Raw genomic sequence first — 25,075 nt, forward strand, 5'->3', positions numbered from 1 at the left:
TGCAGTTTTGGTCACCTTACCTGAGGAAGGACATTCTTGCCATGGAGGGAGTGCAGCGAAGATTCACCAGACTGATACCTGGGATGGCAGGAATGACGTATGAGGAGAGATTGTGTCGATTGGGCTTATACTCGCTGGAGTTTAGAAGATTGAGAGGGGATCTCATCGAAACCTATAAAATTCTGTCAGGTCTGGACAGACTAGATGCAGGAAGGATGTTTCTGATGGCCGGGGGGGTCCAGAACCAGGGGTCATAGTCTAAGGATAAGGGGTAAGCCATTTAGGACTGAAATGAGGAGGAATTTCTTCACCCAGAGAGTGGTGAACCTGTGGAATTCTCTACCACAGAGGGTGGCGGAGGCCAGTTCATTAAATATATTCAAGAAAGAGTTGGATATATTTCTTGAGGCTAAAGGGATCAAGGGATATGGGGAGAAAGCAGGGACAGGGTACTGAATTTGGATGATCAGCCATGATCACATTGAATGGCGGAGCAGGCTCGAAGGGCCGAATGGCCTACTCCTGCTCCTATCTTCTGTGTTTCTATGCTTCGGTATCTCTTACCGGACGGGAGCAGGGCGAAGAGGTTGTGGCTGGGGTGACTCGCGTCTTTGATGATTCTCAGGGCCTTCCCCCGGCACCTCTCGGGGTAGATATCCTGCACAGCAGGTAGTTTAATTCCTATAGTATGTTGTGCAGCTTTCACTACCATCTGTAGAGCCTTGCGGTCTGTGGCGGTGCGGTTGCCATACCAGGTAGTGATGCAGCCGGACAGGATACTCTCGATGGTGCACCGGTTGGTGAGAATCTGGGGGGCCATTCCAAATTTCTTCAGTCTTCTGAGGAAGAACAGGCGTTGGCATGCCTTCTTCGTTACGATGTCGATGTGATGTGACATTATTAGGTGTTGTTGTGGACGTTAAATGCGGTTATTTAAATGTCACTAATGTGGTGGTTGTGTGCCACCGTCTAAAAACATACTCGACTGCAGACCCTGTTTCTCTTCTGTAGTATAGCCTAAAGCAGGGCCAAGGAGGTGGGCAGTTGAGTTTGAACAGGGAGACACAGCTGAGGTGGTGCCAGGATGAAACCATGCCTGAGAAGTGCAGCTAAGATGGGGGCCTGAAACGAAGCAAAGGGATAAAGCAGAGCCGGGGCATAAGCCAGATGAGCAGCCCTGAACTGGAGCCAAGGCACAGCCAGGTGTTGCATGCCTGAAGTGAAGCTTAGGATGCGGGCCCAAAATGGAGTGGAATAAATACATAGATACATAGAAGATAGGAGCGGGAGTAGGCCATTTGGCCCCTCGAGCCTGCTCCGCCATTCAATAGGATCATGGCTGATCCGAACCTAGACTCACGTCCACTTCCCTGCCCGCTCCCTGTAACCCCTAATTCCCTTATCAGCTAGGAAACTGTCTATCTCCGTTTTAAATTTATTTAATGTCGCAGCTTCCACAGCTCCCTGAGGTAGCAAATTCCATAGATTTACTACCCTCGGAGTGAAGAAGTTTCTCCTCATCTCAGTTTTGAAACGGCAGCCCCTTATTCTAAGATTATGCCCCCTAGTTCTAGTCTCACCCATCAGTGGAAACATCCTCCCCACATCCACCCGATCAAGCCCCCTCACAATCTTATATGTTTCGATAAGATCGCCTCTCATTCTTCTGAACTCCAATGAGTAGAGTCCCAACCTACTCAACCTTTCCTCATACGTCAACCCCCTCATCTCCGGAATCAACCGAGTGAACCTTCTCTGAACCGCCTCGAGAGCAAGTATATCTTTTCTTAAATATGGAAACCAAAACTGTACGCAGTATTCCAGGTGTGGCCTCACCAGTACCCTGTATAACTGAAGCAAGACTTCCCTGCTTTTATACTCCATCCCCCTTGCAATAAAAGCCAAGATTCCATTGGCCTTCCTGATCACCTGCTGTACCTGCATACTAACCTTCTGTGTTTCATGCACCAGGACCCCCAGATCCCTTTGTACTGTAGCACTTTGCAGTTTCTCTCCATTTAGATAATAACTTGCTCTTTGATTTTTTTCTGCCGAAGTGCATAACCTCACACTTTCCAACATTATATTCCATCTGCCAAATTTCTGCCCACTCACTTAGCCTGTCTATGTCCTTTTGCGGGTTTTTTATGTCCTCCTCGCTCACTGCTTTCCCTCCCATCAGATTATTATTTGAATGGCAAGAGATTGGGAGGAGGGGAAGTGCAAAGAGACCTGGGTGTCCTTGTGCACCAGTCGCTGCAGGTGGTTAAGAAGGCAAATGGTATGTTGGCCTTCGTAGCAAGAGGGTTCGAGTACAGGAACAAGGATGTCTTGCTACAGTTGTACAGGGCCTTGGTGAGACCGCACCTTGAGTATTGTGTGCAGTTTTGGTCACCATACCTGAGGAAGGACGTTCTTGCCATGGAGGGAGTGCAGCAAAGATTCACCAGGCTGATACCTGGGATGGCAGGAATGACGTATGAGGAGAGATTGTGTCGATTGGGCTTATACTCACTGGAATTTAGAAGATTGAGCGGGGATCTCATCGAGACCTATAAAATTCTGTCAGGTCTGGACAGACTAGATGCAGGAAGGATGTTTCTGATGGCCGGGGAGTCCAGAACCAGGGGTCATAGTCTAAGGATAAGGGGTAAGCCATTTAGGACTGAAATGAGGAGGAATTTCTTCACCCAGAGAGTGGTGAACCTGTGGAATTCTCTGCCACAGAGGGCGGTGGAGGCCAGTTCATTAAATATATTCAAGAAAGAGTTGGATATGTTTCTTGAGGCTGAAGGGATCAAGGGATATGGGGAAAAGGCGGGGACAGGGTACTGAGTTTGGATGATCAGCCATGATCACATTGAATGGCGGAGCAGGCTCGAAGGGCCGAATGGCCTACTCCTGCTCCTATCTTCTATGTTTCTATGTATCCTCGGCAAACTTGGATACGTTGCACTCGGTCCCTTCCTCCAAATCGTTAATATAGATTGTCAAGAGTTGGGGTCCCAGCACTGACCCCTGCGGAACACCACTAGTTACTCACCACTAGCAGGCCTCAATTATAGCCACATACTGGACCTAACGTGGAGCTGAAAGAAAACCACCAGAATAGTCCTGAATCAGAACCATGTAAAAAGAGGCAATGATAAAACTTACAAAATAATAAAAATTATTTAAATTCTATTGAGAAAATGTGTTGAGTTTCCTTTTCTACTGGGGGAACTTTCAGGCCCCTCTACTGGGCAAAAATGGGGTGACATACCGCCACGTTCCTGCCGGCAGCGTGGCTGACTCCCCCAAGAATCTACCGCCGAGCACCTCCCCCTCCCGAGTTTCTGCCCGGGGGGTCAGCCTGAAAATATCCCCTAAAGGAGTAGATTTTAACACTTGGGTGGCCAAATGTACAGGCAACTTTCTGGTATCTGGCACGGACGGGACCGACGTGGTGCCGGTTCATTAACAATTCCGGATAACCGAACGCTATAGCAAAAGATACGGAGCTCAGAGCTCCGTGTAAAGCAACAAACCCAACAGCTTCAAAACAATCGGAACAAGTTGCAAGCGTCTCTGTAGCTTAGCAACAGCTTCAGCTACACCTTTGCACAGCAACAAATGGAGTAATAAAAGTAAAAAAAAGTTACCTGAACCGACTCCTGAATTTTGCCGGTGGATAGAGCGTTCCGGTTATTTAGGGGCTGGTTAATCGAAAGTTTCCTGTACCAGGATCACTCACCCGCCTGTACCAGGAGCAAAAGAGGCCAGAGCCATTTCGAGACCTTGACCTCATTTATTTGGAACCGACAGGCTGTGCCCGCCCCAAGTGGCTGTTCTGATGCTGCTCGCTGGATCTGGACCAGCACAATATCAATTTACAAATCAATTCAATTCAATTCAATTCAATTCAATTTTATTTGCCAAATGTAACTAGTACTAGTACAAGTACAATGGAATTCTTACTCCCCGTCGGGACACGTCAGCTATTCTTACAGCGCCGTGTTCAGAAAGTCAATTCAATGGCATCCAGTGGCAGTGGGAGCACGATGTCCCTCAGCCGCTCCGTCCCCCTCGTCACCGCGGCCCCCTCCTCACTGTTGCTGGCTCCACGATGTGGTGGCCTGCTTCTCCCGCTCACGATCCGACCTCTGGCCACCATGCCCAGCTCCCCTCCTCCCAGTCGGACTGCGAGCTTCCCGCCAAGGAGCTGCCGGCCGACGTGCTGTAGCGGGTCGTCGTGGCTGCTGCTCGTTGCACTGCGCTGCCTCCGCCCGACTCGCCCAACACATCGTCGGGATGTAAATGCTCCGGTCGCCGCGGCCTCCTCCTCACCGTCGCTGGCTCCATGGTCCGACGGCCCGGGGCCTGCTTCTCCCGCTCACGGTCTATGTAGGGAGAGGACTTAGTAGACATCCTTCTCCCTCCATTTCTACTCCCCATTTCCTCATCTACTAACGGCTTAGTGTCGGCTGAGACCGCAGCACATTTCCTCTTCTCTTTTCATAGTCATGGAGTCATAGAGTTATACAGCAACGGAAGAGGCCCTTCGGCCCATCGTGTCTGTGCCGACCATCAATCCCTGTTCAGTCTAATCCCATTTTCCAGCATTTGGTCCATAGCCTTGTATGCCATGGCATTTCAAGTGCTCATCCAAATGCTTCTTGAATGTTGTGAGGGTTCCTGCCTCTACCACCCTTTCAGGCAGTGAGTTCCAGATTCCAACCACCCTCTGGGTGAAAAAGTTCCTCCTCAAATCCCCTCCAAACCTCCTGCCCCTTACCTTGAATCTATGCCCCCTTGTTATTGACCCCCCTACTAAGGGGAAAAGTTCCTCTTTATCTACCCTATCTATGCCCCTCATCATTTTGTACACCTCAATCAGGTCCCCCCTCAGCCTTCTTTGCTCCAAGGAAAACAACCCCAGCCTGTTTAGTCTTTCTTCATAGCTGAGGCGCTCCATCCCAGGTAACATCCTGGTGAATCTTCTCTGCACCCTCTCCAAAGCAATCACATCCTTCCTATAGTGAGGCGACCAGAACTGCACACAGTTTTGCCCCTTTATATTCCCGGCTGCCTCTTCTGCCCAATTTGACGCAGGATAGCAGAGGAAAATCAGGCCCGTATAATCTACAGGTTTTTAAAACCCAAGCTTCGGGTCACTTGATCATTGCCTTTTTTCTCCCACTTTGGTACCTGTGTTCAAATTGAGTCCACAAAGAAAGCATCCTCTTTTAGGAAGGTATAAGTCTGGTAACCACTAACCCAATAACAGTGACTGCATAATGCCTTTTTATTAACTTTTTTTTAAACCTGGCCAGCCACTTTCAATCAGATTCCTGCCCAGATATTTATCCAGGTCTCTTTTGAAGGCATTAACTGCTTTTTCTTCAGATTCTGTTCCATGTATGCAATACTCTCTGGGGAAATAAATATTATATGGAATGAAATCACATTGGCACGCTTATGAGTTGTTAAATTCCTTTGTCCACAATTTTAATGCAATTTATTTTTGTTGGGTGTTTACCTCTATTCAAACCAAAGGATTCTATTGAAATGCATTAAGCATTCCCCTATGGTAATACTGCACCTCACGGATACCTCTGATGTGAATTTGCCTGGGAGTTCTCTCGCTGGCCCGCCGTAAATTAGACAGAAGAGCTGTTGAATCCCCAGGTGTAAATGGTGTTCATGCCTCTTTGCTGGTGTTTCTGCAACTCTTCCGCCAAAGTTACGGCGGAATTTCACCCCTCTGGTGTCACTTGAGGCCTGTTATTTCTGAACCGCTGTCCTCTAGTTCTGTTAAATGGCCCGTTAGCACATACACTATATTGTTTTTGTCTCTGGTCTCTGGATATCGGCTGCCTTTATTGCCCATCCTAGTCCTGAGAAGGTGGTTGTGGGCTGCTTTCTTCAGCAGTTATTTTTACAATTAGTTAAATGATTTGCAGGGCCACGAGTTGGGCTTTCCAAATTTTTGAAGAGGACATCACCAATGACCTATACAATGTTAGGATAGTTTCCTCTGACTTATAGTGAAATGTGGAGTTGAATCCCAGTTCTTGACTATTTTTCAATTTTCAATTTTATTCGTCACATAACCAAATGCAGCAAGTGAAATCCAGTCAGTGAAATGCTTTGTTCTTAACGAGCCGAGCGCACCAAGCAGCAAAGGACACTTAGCTGCCTGGTACGCACGGAGCCCGCAAGGACGGCAGCCATCTTCATCGGCGCCATCACAACAGGGACCGCTCTCGCCTCGCTCTGCCTTTCCCGCACTCCTGCCCGACGATCTTCAGCCGCCGTGGTACCGACGTCCCCGGGGCCTGCTTCTCCCTGGCTTTCCTTCCACCCAGCCTGACCTCCGAGCCTCCCGCGGTGTCCGACCTTCCAGGGCCTGCTTTTCCCGCCCTCGGTCCGCTGGCCGCCTCCCCTCCTACCGGTTCGACCTCCGAGCCTCCCGCCGAGGAGCTGCCAGCCGCCGTGCTACGGCGGGTCGTCGTGGCCTCCATCGCTGCTTCTGCTGCCTCCCCGCCGAACTCATTAGCGCTGATGCACAGCGTCTGTAGCGGGAGTGGGCCGACCGACTCAGGGAGAGCGCTTACCCTGCGACCGCCACGGACGCCATCTTGCTTCACTGATTTGAGTTTCATATTGAAAAGTTTTTATGAATTGTCAAAACCTTTTCCACTTTTGCTCATGGATGTCTCATGTTTCCTTTTCAAAAGTGCAGCACCAATGTATTGCCAACCCTCAACACATTTGTTACTTGATCCATGACCCTTTGAACACTTCTCCCTTACACTTGTCACCTGGCCAAACCTTAGTGTCATCAACAAATGTTGTGGTATATAGGAAACTCTTTTTTATCCAGCATTGACGGGACCGGCGTGGTGCCGGTTTATCACAAAGTCCGGATTACAGAGAGGTATAGTTAAAAGGTACGAGAGCCCCATACACAGCAACAAATCCAGGCTTCCCTGTTGCTTAGCAACAAGTGCAGGAACCCCGGCCACAGACCAAGCGTCCCGCAAGTGCAGGAACCCCGGTTACATAGCCACAGATCCAGGAACGGCCACTAATATGAAGTAAAACTTACCTGAACCTACTCCTGAATTTTGCCGGTTGACGGAGATTTCCGGTGATTCAGGTGCCGGTAAATCGAGAGTTTCCTGTATATAACTGCCGGACGCCATGAACATCAGGGGACTTTGTCATTCTGCTGAATCCAGAGCTTTCATTGTAGGTTGAAGAGAAGATTGGTCAGTGCTGAATAAGCTCGCATTAGACTGTGTACTCAGTGTAGAATTAAATTACATAGAATTTCCACCACAGAAACAGGCCATTTGGCTCAACTGGTGTTTGTGCGCCACACGAGCCTCCTCCCACCCTTCTTCACCTAATCCAATCTGCATATATTTCTATTCCTTTCTCCCTCATGTACTTATCTAGCTTCAGCTTAAATGCATCTCTGCTATTCGTCTCTCAACTACTCTACGTGAGAGCAACTTCCACATTCTAACGACAGGAAACTTCGGTTTACCCGGAGGTTAACTGTCCGGAATGCTCGAGCCACCGGCAAAAATCAGGAGCCGTTTCGTTAGGGTTTTTTTTCTTTTCGTTGCTTTTTTTTTTCGCCAGTCAGGCTCTGCAAGGTCTCGCTGGAGCCGTTGCTAAGCTACAGAGACGCTTGCAAGGTACGGGCCGACTGTTTAGAAGCTGTTAGGGTTTGTTGCCAGATACGGAGCTCAAAATCTCCGTATGTTTCAACATTGGCGCTGGTTCGTCCGGCAGTTTTGATGCGACAGCAGCAGCTCGGTCCCGTCGGTGCCGGATAGCACAAAGTTTCCTGTACTCTCTGGGTAGAGAAGTTTCTCCTGAATCGTTATTGGATTTATTTATGACTATCTTATATTTATGACCCCTAGTTTTGGACGATTCACAAATGGAAACATCAAGTAGAAAGAGAAGGTGAAATCATCCAGAGTTTCCAATGCTGATAGCAGACATGCATGCATTGAGGACAGGATTAGATTCATTTTGGGATGAGAGGGTTGTCCTGTGAGCAGAGATTGAGTAGATTGGGCCGATACTCTCTGGAGTTTAGAAGAATGAGAGATGATCTCATCGAAACATATAAGATTCTGAGGGGGGGATTGACAGGGTAGATGCTGAGAGGCTGTTTCCCCCCTGGCTGGAGACTCTAGAACCAGGGGTCACAGTCTCAGGATAAGGGGTCGGCCATTGAGGACTGAGATGAGGAGGAATTTCTTCACTCGGAGGGCGGTGAATCTTTGGAATTCTCTGCCCCAGAGGGCTGTGGAGGCTCAGTCGTTGAGTCTATTCAAGGCTGAGATCGATAGATTTTTGGACACTCGGGGAATCGAGGGATATGGGGATCGGGGCGGGAAAGTGGAGTTGAGGTCGATGATCAGCCATGATCTCATTGAATGGCGGAGCAGGCTCGAAGGGCCGTGTGGCCTACTCCTGCTCCTAATTCTTATACAGTATTCCTAATTCTTATATTCTTCTTATATATATATATATATATACTGCCCCTCCGACAGTGCGGCGTTCCCTCGGTACTGCCCCTCCGACAGTGCGGCGCTCCCTCAGTACCGCCCCTCCGACAGTGCGGCGCTCCCTCAGTACCGCCCCTCCGACAGTGCGGCGCTCCCTCAGTGCCACCCCTCTGACAGCGCGGCGCTCCCTCAGTACCGCCCCTCCGACAGTGCGGCGCTCCCTCAGTACCGCCCCTCCGACTGCGGCACTCCCTCAGTACTGCCCCTCCGACAGTGCGGTGCTCCCTCAGTACCGCCCCTCCGACAGTGCGGCGCTCCCTCAGTACCGCCCCTCCGACAGTGCGGCGCTCCCTCAGTACTGCCCCTCCGCTCAGTACTGCCCCTCCGACAGTGCGGCGCTCCCTCAGTACCGCCCCTCTGACAGTGCGGCGCTCCCTCAGTACCGCCCCTCCGACAGCGGCGCTCCCTCAGTACCGCCCCTCCGACAGCGGCGCTCCCTCAGTACTGCCCCTCCGACAGTGCGGAGCTCTGTCAATGGTGTGGCGGTGGCCACAATCCCCGGCGCCCCAGAGACCGCTCTGTCCGCCGTCTGGTTCTATCGTACCGCAGCTCACGTGCCGTGTGGCACGACCTGGGAGCGTTTTGCGCCCCGCCTCCCCCACCCGCGCTGTCGGTCGCGAGCCCCGTCGGAGCGAAACGAGAAGAAGGAAATGTCAAGTGGCGGGAGTGTCCGTGAGATGAATCTTTAATTCCGAGGAGCCGAGAGGAACTTTGGGAAAGGGGGATGCAGGGGAGAGCATGGGGTGAGGGAGGGGACCGGGAACGTGAAGGGAGTGGAGGGAAGGGGAGGGGGAGAGAGGGGGGGAGGGTGAGAGACGCGGAGTGCAGATGACACTCTAACTAAATTCTTCCTCTTCCCCCACCCCACCCCTCCTTTTACCTTACGCAGAATCATCTCAAAGGAGAAGGGCTCGTAGCGGACCGGCGAGCAGAGGACGGAAGGGGTATCAGACACCGAGACTCGACGCTCTGCACCGAAGCCGGTCGCCCCGCACAACGCACGCTTAAATTATGGGGGCCTGGGGCGCTGCACCGCACTAGTGCCTCTCTCTCTGTTCCCCCCATCTCTCTCCGTCCCCCTCTCTCCCCGTCCCCCCTCTCTCCGTTCCCCCCTCTGTCTCCGTCCCCCTCTCCCTCTCCATCCCCCTCTCCTCCTCCATCCCCCTCTCTCTCTCCATCCCCCTCTCTCTCTCCATCCCCCTCTCTCTCTCCATCCCCCTCTCTCTCCGTCCCCCTCTCTCTCTCTCCGTCCCCCTCTCTCTCTCTCCATCCCCCTCTCTCTCTCCGTCCCCCTCTCTCTCTCTCTCCATCCCCCTCTCTCTCTCCATCCCCCTCTCTCTCTCTCTCCGTCCCCCTCTCTCTCTCCGTCCCTCTCTCTCTCCGTCCCCCTCTCTCTCCGTCCCCCTCTCTCTCTCTGTCCCTCTCTCTCTCTCCGTCCCCCTCTCTCTCTCTCTGTCCCCCTCTCTCTCCGTCCCCCTCTCTCTCTGTCCCTCTCTCTCCCCCTCTCTCTCCCCCTCTCTCTCTGTCCCTCTCTCTCTCTCCCCCTCTCTCTCTGTCCCTCTCTCTCTCTCCCCCTCTCTCTCTGTCCTCTCTCTCTCTCCCCCTCTCTCTCTCCCCCTCTCTCTCTGTCCCTCTCTCTCTCTCCCCCTCTCTCTCTCTCCCCCTCTCTCTCTCTCCCCCTCTCTCTCTGTCCCTCTCTCTCTCTGTCCCCCTCTCTCTCCGTCCTCTCTCTCAAATTCAAATTCAAATTCAAATCGCTTTATTGGCATGATAAGGTACATCTTATGTTGCCAAAGCATCAAAATACATTTATGGTTGAACACATAAATGCAGTTCTATTCATACAGTGTATAAACAGGTATATCCCTGAGTGTATAAATATACATTCACATTATTTATATATACTCTTTTCTTAGTTTACTGGTTGTCCCTCTGTTCATGGCAAGCTGTAACATAGTGTGCCGCCAGTGTTATACAGCTTCTCTCCTCCCCCAGTAGGTATAGGAGTTTTTGGTTGTCATTCAGATTTCTGAATTCAGGGCATATTTGTGAGAATTTTTGGTAGAAATTCTCCCTGATGCCCTGATATTTTCCACAGGCTGTGAGGAAGTGCATCTCTGTCTCCACTACTCCCTGACTGCAGTGAGAGCATATCCTGTCCTCTCTTGGCAGCCTGGTCTGCCTGTGTCTGCCTTTTTCGATCGCTAGGCTATGTTCGCTAAGTCTGTACCTTGTCAAGGTTCTTCTCAGTTTGTTATCCTTTACCATGGTCAGGTAATCAGCTATGTTGTATTGTCTGTTTAGGGCCAGGTAGCAATTGAGTTTGCTTTGGGTTTTTGTTGTTTCTGCCCAATAGGTCAGATATTTTTCCTTTTGCTTAGCGACGATTGTGTTGGGTCGAATTCTTTGTGTTACGCTGTCACTGTCCTGGGGCTGGTTATTGTTAGTAGTGTTAGTAGTTACTTCACTGAGTCCCAGGACTAGTTGACTGAGGGTATTCTTCTTTATGGTCAGCTCTTGGCATTTCAGGGCGTCGTAGTGATAGCATTGGGGGTTGCTCATTTGTAGGTGATTCCAAAATTTGGTGGCTCTTTTTTGGATAGTGATTATTAATGGATATTGGCCTAGTTCCGCCCTGCATGCATTGTTTACTGTTTTCCTTTGAGTCCGGAGAATACTTTTACAGAATTCTGCATGTAGGATCTCAATTGGGTGTTTGTCCCATTTTGCAAATTCTTGTTGTGTTAGCGGTCCCCATACCTCACTGCCATAGAGTGCAATTGGTTCAATTACTGATTTGAAAATTTTTAGCCAAATGTTAATTGGGATATCTATTTGGATTGATTTTTTAATGGCATAGAAAGCCCTTCTTGCTTTCTCTTTCAGTTCATTCACAGCCAGTTTGAAGTTTCCCGTAGAACTGATTTCTCTCTCCCCCTCTCTCTCTGTCCCTCTCTCTCCGTCCCCCTCTCTCCCCATCCCCCTCTCTCCCCATCCCCCCCTCTCTCTCCCCGTCTCCCCCTCTCTCTCTCTGTCCCCCTCTCTCCGTCCCCCTCTCTCCCCATCCCCCTCTCTCTCCCCCTCTCTCTCTGTCTCTCTCTCTCCGTCCCTCTCTCTCTCCGTCCCCCTCTCTCCCCATCCCCCTCTCTCCCCATCCCCCCCTCTCTCTCCCCGTCTCCCCCTCTCTCTCTCTGTCCCCCTCTCTCTCTCCGTCCCCCTCTCTCCCCATCCCCCTCTCTCTCCCCCTCTCTCTCTGTCCTTCTCTCTCCGTCCCTCTCTCTCCCCATCCCCCTCTCTCTCTCCCCGTCTCCCCCTCTCTCTCTCTCCGTGCCCCTCTCTCTCTCCGTGCCCATCTCTCTCCGTCCCCCTCTCTCCATCCCCCTCTCTCTCTCTCTTCGTCCCCCTCTTTCTCTCCGTACCCCCCTCTCTTCGCTTCCCCCCCCCGCTCTCTCTCCCTCAAGCTCCCCTCCTCTACACAGCGAGTTGTTGTGATCTGGAACGCGCTGCCTGAAAGGGCGGTGGGAGCAGATTCAATAGTAACTTTTAAAAGGGGGACTTGGATAAATACTTGACGAAAAAATTGCAGGAATATGGGGAAAGAGCGGGGGAGTGGGACTAACTGGATTGCTCTTCGAAAGAGCTGGCGCAGACTCGATGGGCCGAATGGCCTCCTTCAGCGCTGTATCGTTCTACTATTCTATGATATTAAAGGCAAATGTCCTGTGCCGTTTAGTCCAGGATGCAGCATTGTGTCATTGCCTTGTGCGGTTTATACGGGCACTGTGCGGGACAAAGCCCGCTCGATCTGCACCCCATCCACCACCTTAAACATTCACTCCCTCCACCACCGGCGCACCGTGGCTGCAGTGTGGACCATCTACAAGATGCACTGCAGCAACTCGCCAAGGCTTCTTCAGCAGCACCTCCCAAACCCGCGACCTCTGCCACCTAGAAGGACAAGGGCAGCAGGCGCATGGGAACACCGCCATCTCCAAGTTCCACCTCCAAGTCACACACACCATCCTGACTTGGAAATATATCGGCCGTTCCTTCATCGTCGCTGGGTCAAAATCCTGGAACTCCCTCCCTAACAGCGCTGTGGGAGCACCTTCACTATACGGACTGCAGCGGTTCAAGAAGGCGGCTCACCCCCACCTTCTCAAGGGCGATTAGGGATGGGCAATCAATGCTGGGCCTCGCCAGCGACGGCCACATCCCATGAATGAATTAAAAAGAGATGATTCACACCTGCAGGTTGCCACGTCACTGAAAAGACTTTGACACAAGTGAACAGGATGAACAGGGGAATGGCAGCGTAGTGATTAAGTTACTGGTCACGTGACGCAGTGGCCTCGGCTAATGATCCAGGGCACTGGCAGGAGAGCTCGGTAACCAGAGGACACGGATTTAACTGGAGAAGCTGGAGTTGTTCTCTTTAGAGCAGAGAAGGTTAAGGGGAGATTGACCAGAATGGTACCAGGGATGAGGGACTTCAGTGATGTGGAGAGACTGGAGAAGCTGGGGTTGTTCTCCTTAGAGCAGAGAAGGTTAAGGGGAGATTGACCAGAATGGTACCAGGGATGAGGGACTTCAGTGATGTGGAGAGACTGGAGAAGCTGGGGTTGTTCTCCTTAGAGCAGAGAAGGTTAAGGGGAGATTGACCAGAATGGTACCAGGGATGAGGGACTTCAGTGATGTGGAGAGACTGGAGAAGCTGAAATTGTTCTCCTTGGAGCAGAGAAGGTTAAGGGGAGATTGACCAGAATGGTACCAGGGATGAGGGACTTCAGTGATGTGGAGAGACTGGAGAAGCTGGGGTTGTTCTCCTTAGAGCAGAGAAGGTTAAGGGGAGATTGACCAGAATGGTACCAGGGATGAGGGACTTCAGTGATCTGGAGAAGCTGGGATTGTTCTCCTTAGAGCAGAGAAGGTTAAGGGGAGATTGACCAGAATGGTACCAGGGATGAGGGACTTCAGTGATGCGGAGAGACTGGAGAAGCTGGAGTTGTTCTCCTTGGAGCAGAGAAGGTTAAGGGGAGATTAAATTGAGGCGCTCAAAATTGCAAAGGGAATTTGATACAGTAGATCGGGAGAAACTGTTTCCAGTGGCAGGAGGGTCGGTAACCAGAGGACACAGATTGAAGATAATCGGTAAAAGAACCAGACGGGAGATGAGGAGAATGTTTTTTACGCAGCGAGTTATTGTGATCTGGAATGCGCTGCCTGAAAGGGCGGTGGGAGCAGATTCAATAGTAACTTTCAAAAGGGGGAATTGGAGAAATACTTGAAGGGGAGAAATGTGCCGGGCTGTGGGGAAAGAGCAGGGGGGAGTGGGACTGATTGGAGAGCTCGTTCAAAGAGCCGGCACAGGCACGACGGGCCGAATGGCCTCCTCCTGTGCTGTATGAGTCTGTGACAAGAGCTGGCACCAGTAACCGTGACCGTGGAGCATTCGGCTATCACCATTGGAAACTCTGGATGATTTCACCTCCTCTTTCTACTTAATGTTTCCATTTGTGAATCGTCCAAAACTAGGGGCCATAAATATAAGATAGTCATAAATAAATCCAATAACGATTCAGGAGAAACTTCTTTACCCAGAGAGTACAGGAAACTTTGTGCTATCCGGCACCGACGGGGCCGAGCTGCTGCTGTCCCATCAAAAACTGCCGGACGAACCAGCGCCAATGTTGAAACATACGGAGATTTTGAGCTCCGTATCTGGCAACAAACCCTAACAGCTTCTAAACAGTCGGCCGTACCTTGCAAGCGTCTCTGTAGCTTAGCAACAGCTCCAGCGAGACCTTGCAGAGCCTGACAGGTGAACAAAAAGCAATGAAAAGAAAAAAAACCCTAACGAAACGGCTCCTGATTTTTGCCGGTGGCGTGAGACAGTTAACCTCCGGGTAAACCAAAGTTTCCTGAAGTTAGAATGTGGAAGTTGCTCTCACATAGAGTAGTTGAGAGACGAATAGCAGAGATGCATTTAAGCTGAAGCTAGATAAGTACATGAGAGAGAAAGGAATAGAAAAATATGCAGATTGGATTAGGTGAAGACGGGTGGGAGGCGGCTCGTTTGGCGCACAAACACCAGTTGAGCCAAATGGCCTGTTTCTGTGGTGGAAATTCTATGTAATTTAATTCTACACTGAGTACACAGTCTAATGCGAGCTTATTCAGCACTGACCAGTCTTCTCTTCAACCTACAATGAAAGCTCTGGATTCAGGAGAATGACAAAGTCCCCTGATGTTCATGGCGTCCGGCAGTTATATACAGGAAACTCTCGATTTACTGGCACCTGAATCACCGGAAATCTCCGTCAACCGGCAAAATTCAGGAGTAGGTTCAGGTAAGTTTTACTTCATATTAGTGGCCGTTCCTGGATCTTGTGGCCGGGGTTGCTGCACTTGTTGCCAAGCAACAGGGACGCTTGGTCTGTGGCCGGAATTCCTGCACCTGTTGCTATGCAACAGGGAAGCCTGGATTTGTTGCTGTGTACGGGGCTCTCGTACCTTTTAACTAGACCTCTCTGTAATCCGGACTTTTTGATAAACCGGCACCACGCCGGTCCCATCGGTGCTGGATAAAAAAGAGTTTCCTGTATACCACAACATTTGTTGATGACACTAAGGTTTGGCCAGGTGACAAGTGTAATGGAGAAGTGTTCAAAGGGTCATGGATCAAGTAACAAATGTGTTGAGGGTTGGCAATACATTGGTGCTGCACATTTGAAAAGGAAACAGACATCCATGAGCAAAAGTGGAAAAGGTTTTGACAATTCATAAAAGCTTTTCAATAGCTTTGAAGCATGGTGGCATAGTGGTTAGCACTGTTGCCTCACAGCGCCAGGGACCCAGGTTCGAATCCGGCCTCGGGTGACTCCCCGTGTTTGCGTGGGTTTTCTCCGGGTGCTCCGGTTTCCTCCCACAGTCCAAAGATGTGCGGGTTAGGTTGATTGGCTATGATAAATTGACCCTTAGTGTTAGGGGGGATTAAATACGTGGGGTTACGGGGATAGGGTGGGATATGTGTTGGTGTAGGGGTTATGGGGATCGGGTGGGATATGTGTCGGTGCACGCTCGATGGGCCGAAATGGCCTCTGCACTGTGGAGTTTCTGTGATTCTGTGAATATGAAACTCAAATCAGTGAAGCAAGATGGCGTCCGTGGTGGTCGCAGGGTAAGCGCTCTCCGAGTCGGTCGGCCCACTCCCGCTACAGATGCTGTGCATCGGTGCTGATGAGGTCGGCGGGGAGGCAGCAGAAGCAGCGATGGAGACCACGACGACCCGCCGTAGCACGGCGGCCGGCAGCTCCTCGGCGGGAGGCTCGGAGGTCGAACCTGTAAAGTCTGTGGGTTGTGCAGTTAATAAATACACAGACTTCAGAAGTAACAAACAAAACAGGTCTTTACTATTCGAAGGTCCAGGCGAATCTGCCCAATAACTCCTGGCACAACACTTATATACTGGTGTGGTCACTATCGGTATTACAGTATACAGAAGCCAAACAAATAGTGCCACACCTAAAGTAGTTCCCTTAAAGGTGAACGGTTACATTCAATAGTTCCCTTAAAGATAGACGGGTACATACACTACAATCCTCCCTTTTTAGCTTATTACTTACAGAGTCCCCGTTAAACATACATATCTTCAACTTCCTATAAAACAAATTACAGATATAATCTTGGTGGAGTCAATGTCATATAAAACAATTTACAAATATAATCTCGGTGGGAACAGTTCACAGGTTCAGTCTCTGCGGAAACAGTTCATAGATTCAGTCTCTGATCTTGACTCGTTCCGAACAACATTTCTTTGGTGTAGCCGGATTACCTGGCTAGCGTGACTCCTCCATAGCCTTTTTCTTGACGTAACAGCTTGAACCTTCGTCCTGTTGAACCAGCAGTGCGGACTTTTACAACCAACTGGCTGTCTTGACATTTTCCAGTTTTTCAACTAATTCAGCTCCTTTCGTAATGTCCCGCCTGGAATGGTAGAAGTGCTAATATTTTAGACAGTTATTATCTTCTGCTTCTTCTTTTTCTTTTCTGCCTTTTTGAAACTCTCGGAGCTCCTTTCTCGGCTGCCAGCTGTAGCGCCACCAACTCTCTATGTTCCTTAGACCTTAAGTGCTTCCTCCGGATTTCAGCACTTTGAGAGTTTTCATCACAAGCTGGGCAGACCACATCCTCGTAATATTCAGTGTCACTCAACAGGTCATGGTAATATTCGGGTTCGTCCTGAGTTAGGCCAGCGAGAGAGACTTCTTCCTCCTCACCCGTCTGGACGTTAGCTGACGGTGGTTCCTTCCCTAAACATCTTTCTTGAAAAGCCTTCTTCATGCATTCATATTCATCCCGCTCTTCCTGGGTTATCTGCCATTCCTTCACGACGGACCTCATTTGTGAGTTCAATACCTTCCTTTCCATCGGTAATTGCGTTATCAGGCTATTTAACCCTTCTACTGAAGTAACGGTTTCCACATTCTTCTGTTCACCTTGACATGATTCAACGTACTTTTGGCATCCTTGTAAAATTTGTGTTGCCACCTCAGCTATCTCCGTGACTTTTGAGAGCTCCGAACTCGTTCCCCCTGAAGATTGAAGCTCGTGTTCAGATTGTTCCCCTTGCAGAGTCTTGTCCTTCAGCATATGAAGGAGTTGGTTGACCGTTAACTCTTCCCTGGGAACACGGTGGATCAGAGTCTTCTCCATTTCCTCCACCTCTTTCTCCAATACTTCCACCTTACGTTCCTCTTGAACTTTGGCTTTCAGCGCTCGGAAAAGTTGCGCCCTGATGCTCTCTAGTTCATGTTCAGGGACCATTCTTACAGTGTCCTGTTCTTCCACTGAAAGGATTCCCAGTTGAATCTGTTCTTCAAGTTGTTGAACCTCGGTCATTTCCGCCTCATATTTGTCTTGGGTGTCCTTCAATGTTTTTATAAGTGTGGTAAACCACTGTAGTTCACTGTGTTCACTGTTGTTGTTGTTGTTGTTGTCGTTCACTCTTGTTTCACTGTTGTGCCTGACTATGCCTCAGCTGACTCCGCCCCTGGGCTACCGAGTATAAGAGCGGCCGCATGGCAGCTCCTGGCATTCGGTCGTCCACTAGAGGCATAGTCCTGATCTGTCTGAAGTGCAATTCAGTAGTTAATAAAAGCCTGTCGTTCTGAACTCTGCCCAGCCTTTTATTAGAATTGATAGCGCATCAATTTTATTAACTACTGAAAAAAAAAACGATGCTGCAGATTCTTAAGATCAAGTGCCTGGAACTCGACCCGCAAGAACCGGACTCGACTGCTAAGTTCTCGCACTGGCTGCATTGTTTTGAGTCCTTTCTGACTGCATCCGGCGAGACCGTCGCCGCCGATGCCGACAAGCTCAGGGTGCTGAACTCTAAAGTAAACCACCGAGCTTTTGCCCTTATCCGGGATGCTACGAGCTACCAGGGGGCTATCGACATCTTGAAGGAGCAATACGCACGCCCGGTCAACTATGTTTACGCAAGACATCTCCTGGGGTCTCGCAAACAACAGCCCGGGGAACCCACAGAAGCATACATACGGGCGCTGAAGGAACTCGGCCGAGCCTGCGAATGCAAGCAAGTAACAGCCACGGAACATACGGAGGAGCTCATCCGGGACGCCCTCGTGGCGGGCCTCAGGTCCACTCACACACGGCAGCGACTGCTGGAAAGTAGCGAGCTCGACCTGAAGAAGGCGATTTCACTCACCCTCTCGTTGGACGTAGCCCACCGGAACATGGAGGCCTACTCCCCGGACCGCGCGGCCGCCTCATGGATGCCGCAGCCGCCGCCACCTTGGGACGCGGCGCCGCCACGGGCCCTGGCCTCAACTGCTGCAGCGATGTCCCGCTCGAGCCAGAAATTTTATTTCTGTGGCCAAACCAAACACCCCAGGGCGCGCTGCCCGGCGAAAAACGCGGTCTGCTCTGCCTGCGGTAAGAAGGGACACTACGCTGGCGTCTGCAGAAGTCAGAAGACCCCTACCTCCAGCAGCGCCGCGTGCGATTCGTGGGAGCGGCCATCTTGCCTCCCTCCAGCCTCGTGGGGATCGGGATCGTCATGGGCGCCGCCATTTTGTCCTTCCTCTCTGACGCCGCCATCTTGTCCGCCATTCTGCCAACGGGCCCCCGACTCACCCACCGCCGCCTCACCGGGGTTCTACAGCGACGCTACCGACTCCACAGCGGTCTCCATCACGCTGGATCAATCCAGACCCCACCAGCTAGCCAGGTCCACGATGGACATCCAGGTAAATGGCCGCGCCACAACTTGCCTTTTTGATTCCGGGAGCACGGAGAGCTTCATACACCCTGATACAGTACGGCGCTATTCCCTCTTGGTCCGGCCAACGCGCCATCGGATCTCCATGGCCTCGAAATCCCACTCAGCAGACGTCGGCGGCTACTGCGTAGTGACCCTCTCGGTGAAGGGCTCCGTATATAAAAATGTAAAGCTATTCGTCCTGCCACATCTCTGCGCTGCCGTTCTGCTGGGGTTGGACTTTCATTGTCACTTTAAGAGTGTCACCTTGACATACGGTGGACCTCTTCCCCCGCTCACTGTCTGCAACCAGCAGTTTTTAAATTGCCCGCCGCGCCCCACCTGTAGTCTCTCCACCCTCAAAATCACCCCCCCCCCCGTTCGCCAACCTCACCCGTGACTGCAAGCCTATCGCCACAAAGAGCAGGCGATACAGCACCGGGGACAGATCCTTCATAAGATCTGAGGTGACGCGGCTCCTGAAAAAGGGGATTATTGAGGATAGTACCAGCCCCTGGCGAGCCCAGGTGGTAGTCGTTAAGACTGGCAACAAGCAGCGCCTGGTCATCGACTACAGCCAGACTATCAACAAGTACACCCAGTTGGACGCATACCCCCTCCCCCGCATAGCCGACATGGTTAATAAGATAGCGCAATACCGCGTTTTCTCGACCATTGACCTCAAGGCAGCATACCACCAAATCCCTATCCGCCCTGAGGACCGCCAGTACACAGCTTTCGAGGCAAACGGCCGCCTTTTTCATTTCCTCAGGGTTCCTTTTGGCGTCACCAATGGTGTCTCCGTCTTCCAGAGGGAGATGGACCGGATGGTCGACGAGAATGCGTTACAGGCCACGTTTCCCTACCTGGACAACGTGACCATCTGCGGCCATGACCTGCAGGACCATGACGCCAATCTTGATAAGTTCCTCCGCACGGCCCAACTCCTAAACCTCACGTACAACAAGGAAAAGTGCATATTCCGCACAGCCCGCCTCGCTATCCTTGGTTGCGTGGTGAAACACGGAGTCATCAGTCCTGACCCTGACCGGATGCGCCCGTTGATGGAACTTCCCCTGCCCCACTGTCTCAAGGCCCTCAAAAGGTGCCTGGGCTTCTTTTCCTATTACGCCCAGTGGGTCCCTCATTATGCGGACAAAGCCCGTCCACTTATCAAGTCCACTTCCTTCCCCCTGACGGCGGAGGCCCGCTTAGCCTTTCACCGTATAAAAGATGACATTGCCAAGGCCACCATGCACTCGGTAGACGAGTCCATCCCCTTCCAGGTGGAGAGCGATGCATCTGACTTTGCCCTGGCCGCTACCCTTAACCAGGCGGGAAGACCCGTGGCCTTCTTTTCACGAACCCTCCAGGGCTCCGAACTCAGACACTCCTCTGTGGAAAAAGAGGCCCAGGCCATTGTGGAGGCGGTGCGCCACTGGCGGCACTACCTGGCTGGAAAACGATTTATCCTGCTTACTGACCAGCGTTCAGTTGCTTTCATGTTCAACAACAAGCAGAGGGGTAAAATCAAAAATGACAAGATTTTGAGGTGGAGAATCGAACTTTCCACCTACAATTACGACATCTTGTACCGGCCAGGGAAACTCAACGAACCCTCAGACGCTCTATCGCAAGGCACATGCGCCACCGCGCAGATCGATAGACTACGGGGCCTCCACAATGACCTCTGCCACCCGGGGGTCACCAGGTTCTTCCATTTCATTAAGGGCCGCAACCTGCCTTACTCCATCGAGGAGGTCAGGACCATGACCAGGAGCTGCCCAGTCGGTGCAGAGTGCAAGCCGCGCTTCTATAGGCCTGACAGAGCAAACCTGATCAAGGCCACCCGCCCTTTTGAGCGCCTGAGTATCGACTTTAAAGGGCCCCTCCCCTCCTCTGACCGCAATGTGTACTTCCTCAACATAGTTGATGAGTACTCCCGTTTCCCTTTTGCCATCCCCTGCCCGGACATGACCACTGCTACGGTCGTTAAATGCCTGCACAACCTCTTTGCTCTGTTCGGTTTTCCCAGCTATATTCATAGCGACCGGGGCTCGTCCTTCATGAGCGACGAACTCCGTCAGTACCTGCTCATGAGAGGTATTGCCTCAAGCCGGACCACCAGCTACAACCCCCGGGGGAACGGACAGGTTGAAAGAGAGAACGCGACGGTCTGGAAGGCGGCCCTCCTAGCCTTAAAATCTAGGGGCCTTCCGACCTCCCGTTGGCAGGATGTCCTACCCGATGCGCTCCACTCCATCCGGTCACTGCTGTGTACAGCCACCAACGCAACCCCCCATGAGCGAATGTTTGTTTTTCCCCGGAGGTCCACATCTGGTAACTCACTACCACACTGGCTGACGTCCCCAGGGCCCGTCCTGCTGAGGAAGCATGTAAGGTCCCACAAATCGGCTCCCCTGGTAGAGAAGGTTCACCTCCTCCATGCCAACCCCCAGTACGCCTACGTGGCATACCCGGACGGGCGGGAGGATACAGTCTCCATTAGAGATCTGGCACCCTCGGGGTCCACTGACCCGCCACCATTGCCCCCCATGTGATTGGTATTTGACCACGATGGCTCTATGGTCGCTCTCTGCTTGAGCTAGCTGTCTCTGTAGTCTTTCCAGGTTCTCCCATTCGGTGTCCCAGAACCTTTCCATATTTTTCATCTCTTGTACGAGACGGTCACTCAACTGTTCTAATTGTTGTCGTACTTTGACATAAGTTTGCATCCGAGCTCGGTGTTCTTCCGTCATGGATGAATCCTTTGCTTGAACAGGCTCAGAATTCTCTGTCAACCTGGAGTTCTGCTCTGCAGCTTTATTCTTCTTGGTACCATAAGTCCTTCTGCATGTCTTCGTTTTCTTTCCCATCGTCGGCAAGTCCCTTTTAGCCTTGTCTTCCATATTCGACTTGGTCTTATCATCATCCATTTCAGAATCTGAGCTAATAGCTTGCACCGAGTCCTCCCTCATTATGGCTTTTAGGTAATGCCATTCCATGTCTATTTTCTTAATCCACTCCCGTCCTAGAAGTGGTGGTCCTCCCTCAGGTAATACGTACAAGTTCATTCTTGGGTGTTCTTTACCCCATCTCTCACCTTGACTCTTATTTTCCCCACGGGGTATACGTTATGCCCCGTGTATGTCTGTAATACAAACTTGGTATTTCTTAAAGGTATGTGAGAGAATAGCCGGTGGTAGTCCCTTCGGTTGATGACTGATAGAGCTGATCCAGTGTCCAGCTCCATTCTTACTTGGACTCCAGCTATTTTTAGTATGACCCAGATGGCCTGTAGATCCGTTTCTTTACCCACATTGTGGATTCTCAGCCTACCCAGCTCCTGGTTGTTTGGGTCTGAGTCTGAATTCTGTTCGTCTGAACTCTTCTCAGCCACCTTGTGTACCTTGTTGTACTTTTCTTGTGGTGGCTTCCTTTGATTATTGGTCTTTTTCCCGGACCGGCATACCTTCGCGATGTGACCCAGTTTGCCACATTTCCTACACTCTTGGTTCTTAAACCAGCATTGATTCTGGTCATGCATGGTCTTCCCACAACGGTAGCATTTTGTTGTGCTTGAAGTAATTTGGTCCACCCCAAGTGCCGCCGCCTTTAGTTGCATTTCCGCCGTTCCTTTCGCTGCGGCTTCGTGCGATGCAGCTATAAGGACAGCCCTGTCCAGTGTGAGGTCGTTCTCTTCCAGTAGTCGCTTCTGCGTCCCTTCTTTGGACAATCCGCATACGAACTTGTCCCGCAGTGCTTCTGTCAGATTCCCTCCGAACTGGCAGTATTTCGCTAGCCTACGCAGTTCGACCAAGTATTCCGCATTGCTTTCGTCTTTCTTCTGCGTTCTTGCGTAGAATTTGAATCGTTCAGCCAGCATCAGCGGTGTGGGGTTCAAATGGTCCTTCAGCACAGCCACAATCTCTTCGAAGGTCTGATCCGCTGGTTTATTTGGTGCTATTAGATGCTTCAAGAGCCCGTATGTTTTTGCCCCCATCGAGTTTAGCAATGTTATCGCCTTGTCGTCTTCCTCTATTTTGTTGGCTTCGCAATAGATCTCTATGCGTTCCACGTACGTGGCCCAGTCTTCTATTTCCGAATTAAAGTCGTTAATATTCCCTCGCTTAGGCATTTTTCTTCCCTTGGGAGCAGCACCAGTATTTCTTTAAGTATTCTTATTTATTTATTTGTTTCCAAGATGGCAGTTTCCCGCTCTTTCCTTCTCTCCCCGCCCACTTCAATGGCGGTATGTCAATCAAGATGGCGGTTTTCCCGCGAAAATGGCGATTTCCCGCTCTTCCTTTCTCGCCCCGCCCACTTCAATGGCAGTTTCCCGCATCTGGCGTCTTCTCCGCCTAATGGCGGCTTCCCGCGTTTCTTCCCGGTGGAAGGGGTACGCTTCCCCCACAGCGGACAGGTTCAGCCGCTGGCTGGCTTCCGCACAGCTCCCCTTACTCGGCTATGTCTGTTCCTCCCGCCCGCACGGCCCAACCAGCGCTGGGTACACCCCGTTAACGGAGGACAGTTCAGCCGCTGGACTGGCTCTCGCGCAGTCTCTCTCTCCGTACCCGGCTCTGTCGCTCTCTCACCCGCACGTTCGGTGCTACCGGCCCTGGGTACCCCGTTGGTGGAGAACAGTTCAGCCGCTGGACTGGCTCTCGCGCAGTCTCTCACCCCGTTTTCGGCTGTGTCTCTCACCCACTCCCGCACGTTCGGTTTTGCCGGCTCTGAGTACCCCGTTGGTGGAGAACAGCTCAGCCGCTGGACTGGCTCCTCGCAGTCTCTCTCTCCGTACCCGGCTCTCACCCGCACGGTTCCCGTTCGCCTCCCCAGCCCTCTCGCAGACCGGTGTTTCCCTCCCCGGCTGCGGCTGGGTTTCTCTTCCCGCGCCTACTCGCAGGCTCAGCGCTTCGTGGCTGCGGTCGCTGCCCGGATTTTTCCCGCCGATCGCGGTCCGGCTGTCACCCGACGCCGTTGGACCCGACTTTTGGCCGGCACAGCTCCCCCTCGACCGAGGTCGAGTGCTCTGCCCTTATCCTCCGGATACTTCTACACCTTCCCCTACTCACAGTCTCCGCGGCCGCCTTGTTCCCTGCTGATCGGCTCACTCCGCACCGTGGTAGAAGGGTAGTCAGTGCCTGTTGCTGATGGAAGCTTTTGTTGCTAAAGTCTTCCACCTTTCTCCTGCTGCAGCCTCGTGTTTTCTTCCAGCAGCACGACGAGGGCGGTTGCCTCTCTTCGACGCTCTTCTTGCTTTGGTAATCTTGCCGCAGGGTACGATCGGACTCGTCTCCACTGTAAAGTATGTGGGTTGTGCAGTTAATAAATACACAGACTTCAGAAGTAACAAACAAAACAGGTCTTTACTATTCGAAGGTCCGGGCGAATCTGCCCAATAACTCCTGGCACAACACTTATATACTGGTGTGGTCACTATCGGTATTACAGTATACAGAAGCCACACAAATAGTGCCACACCTAAAGTAGTTCCCTTAAAGGTGAATGGTTACATTCAATAGTTCCCTTAAAGATAGATGGGTACATACACTACAGAACCGGTAGGAGGGGAGGCGGCCAGCGGACCGAGGGCGGGAAAAGCAGGCCCTGGAAGGTCGGACACCGCGGGAGGCTCGGAGGTCAGACCGGGTGGAAGGAGAGCCAGGGAGAAGCAGGCCCCGGGGACGTCGGTACCACGGCGGCTGAAGATCGTCGGGCAGGAGTGCGGGAAAGGCGGAGCGAGGCGAGAGCGGTCCTTATTGTGATGGCGCCGATGAAGCTGGCTGCCGTCCTTGCGGGCTCCGTGCGTACCAGGCAGCTAAGTGTCCTTTGCTGCTTGGTGCGCTCGGCTCGTTAAGAACAAAGCATTTCACTGACTGGATTTCACTTGTTGCATTTGGTTATGTGACGAATAAAATTGAAAATTGAAAAATAGTCAAGAACTGGGATTCAACTCCACATTTCACTATAAGTCAGAGGAAACTATCCTAACATTGTATAGGTCATTGGTGATGTCCTCTTCAAAAATTTGGAAAGCCCAACTCGTGGCCCAGCAAATCATTTAACTAATTGTAAAAATAACTGCTGAAGAAAGCAGCCCACAACCATCTTCTCAGGACTAGGATGGGCAATAAAGGCAGCCTATATCCAGAGACCAGAGACAAAAACAATGTAGTGTATGTGCTAACGGGCCATTTAACAGAACTAGAGGACA

The 25,075-nt window shown here is 51.4% G+C and overlaps 2 protein-coding genes across 3 annotated transcripts in view; one reads left to right on the plus strand and one right to left on the minus strand.

The window, feature by feature from the left end:
• The window catches only part of slc35a2 (solute carrier family 35 member 2), a 44,845-nt gene extending 32,535 nt beyond the window's left edge, over nucleotides 1-12,310 (plus strand). The window contains exon 4 of one of the 2 annotated variants that reach the window (XM_085978959.1): nucleotides 9,463-12,310. In XM_085978959.1, coding sequence (XP_085835085.1) covers nucleotides 9,463-10,344 — 882 coding nt within the window. In that variant the 3' untranslated portion in view covers nucleotides 10,345-12,310. The remainder of the gene's footprint in view (nucleotides 1-9,462) is intronic. The other variant, XM_085978960.1, reaches the window with a different exon arrangement.
• The window catches only part of LOC147086771 (uncharacterized), a 518,811-nt gene that overhangs the window by 360,919 nt on the left and 132,817 nt on the right, over nucleotides 1-25,075 (minus strand). The gene's annotated exons all lie outside the window — the stretch shown is intronic.

The sequence above is a fragment of the Somniosus microcephalus genome, unplaced genomic scaffold, assembly GCF_052327205.1.
Source record: "Somniosus microcephalus isolate GS21.2 unplaced genomic scaffold, FLI_Smic_1.0 unresolved_chr7, whole genome shotgun sequence".
Taxonomy (NCBI): Eukaryota; Metazoa; Chordata; class Chondrichthyes; order Squaliformes; family Somniosidae; genus Somniosus; species Somniosus microcephalus.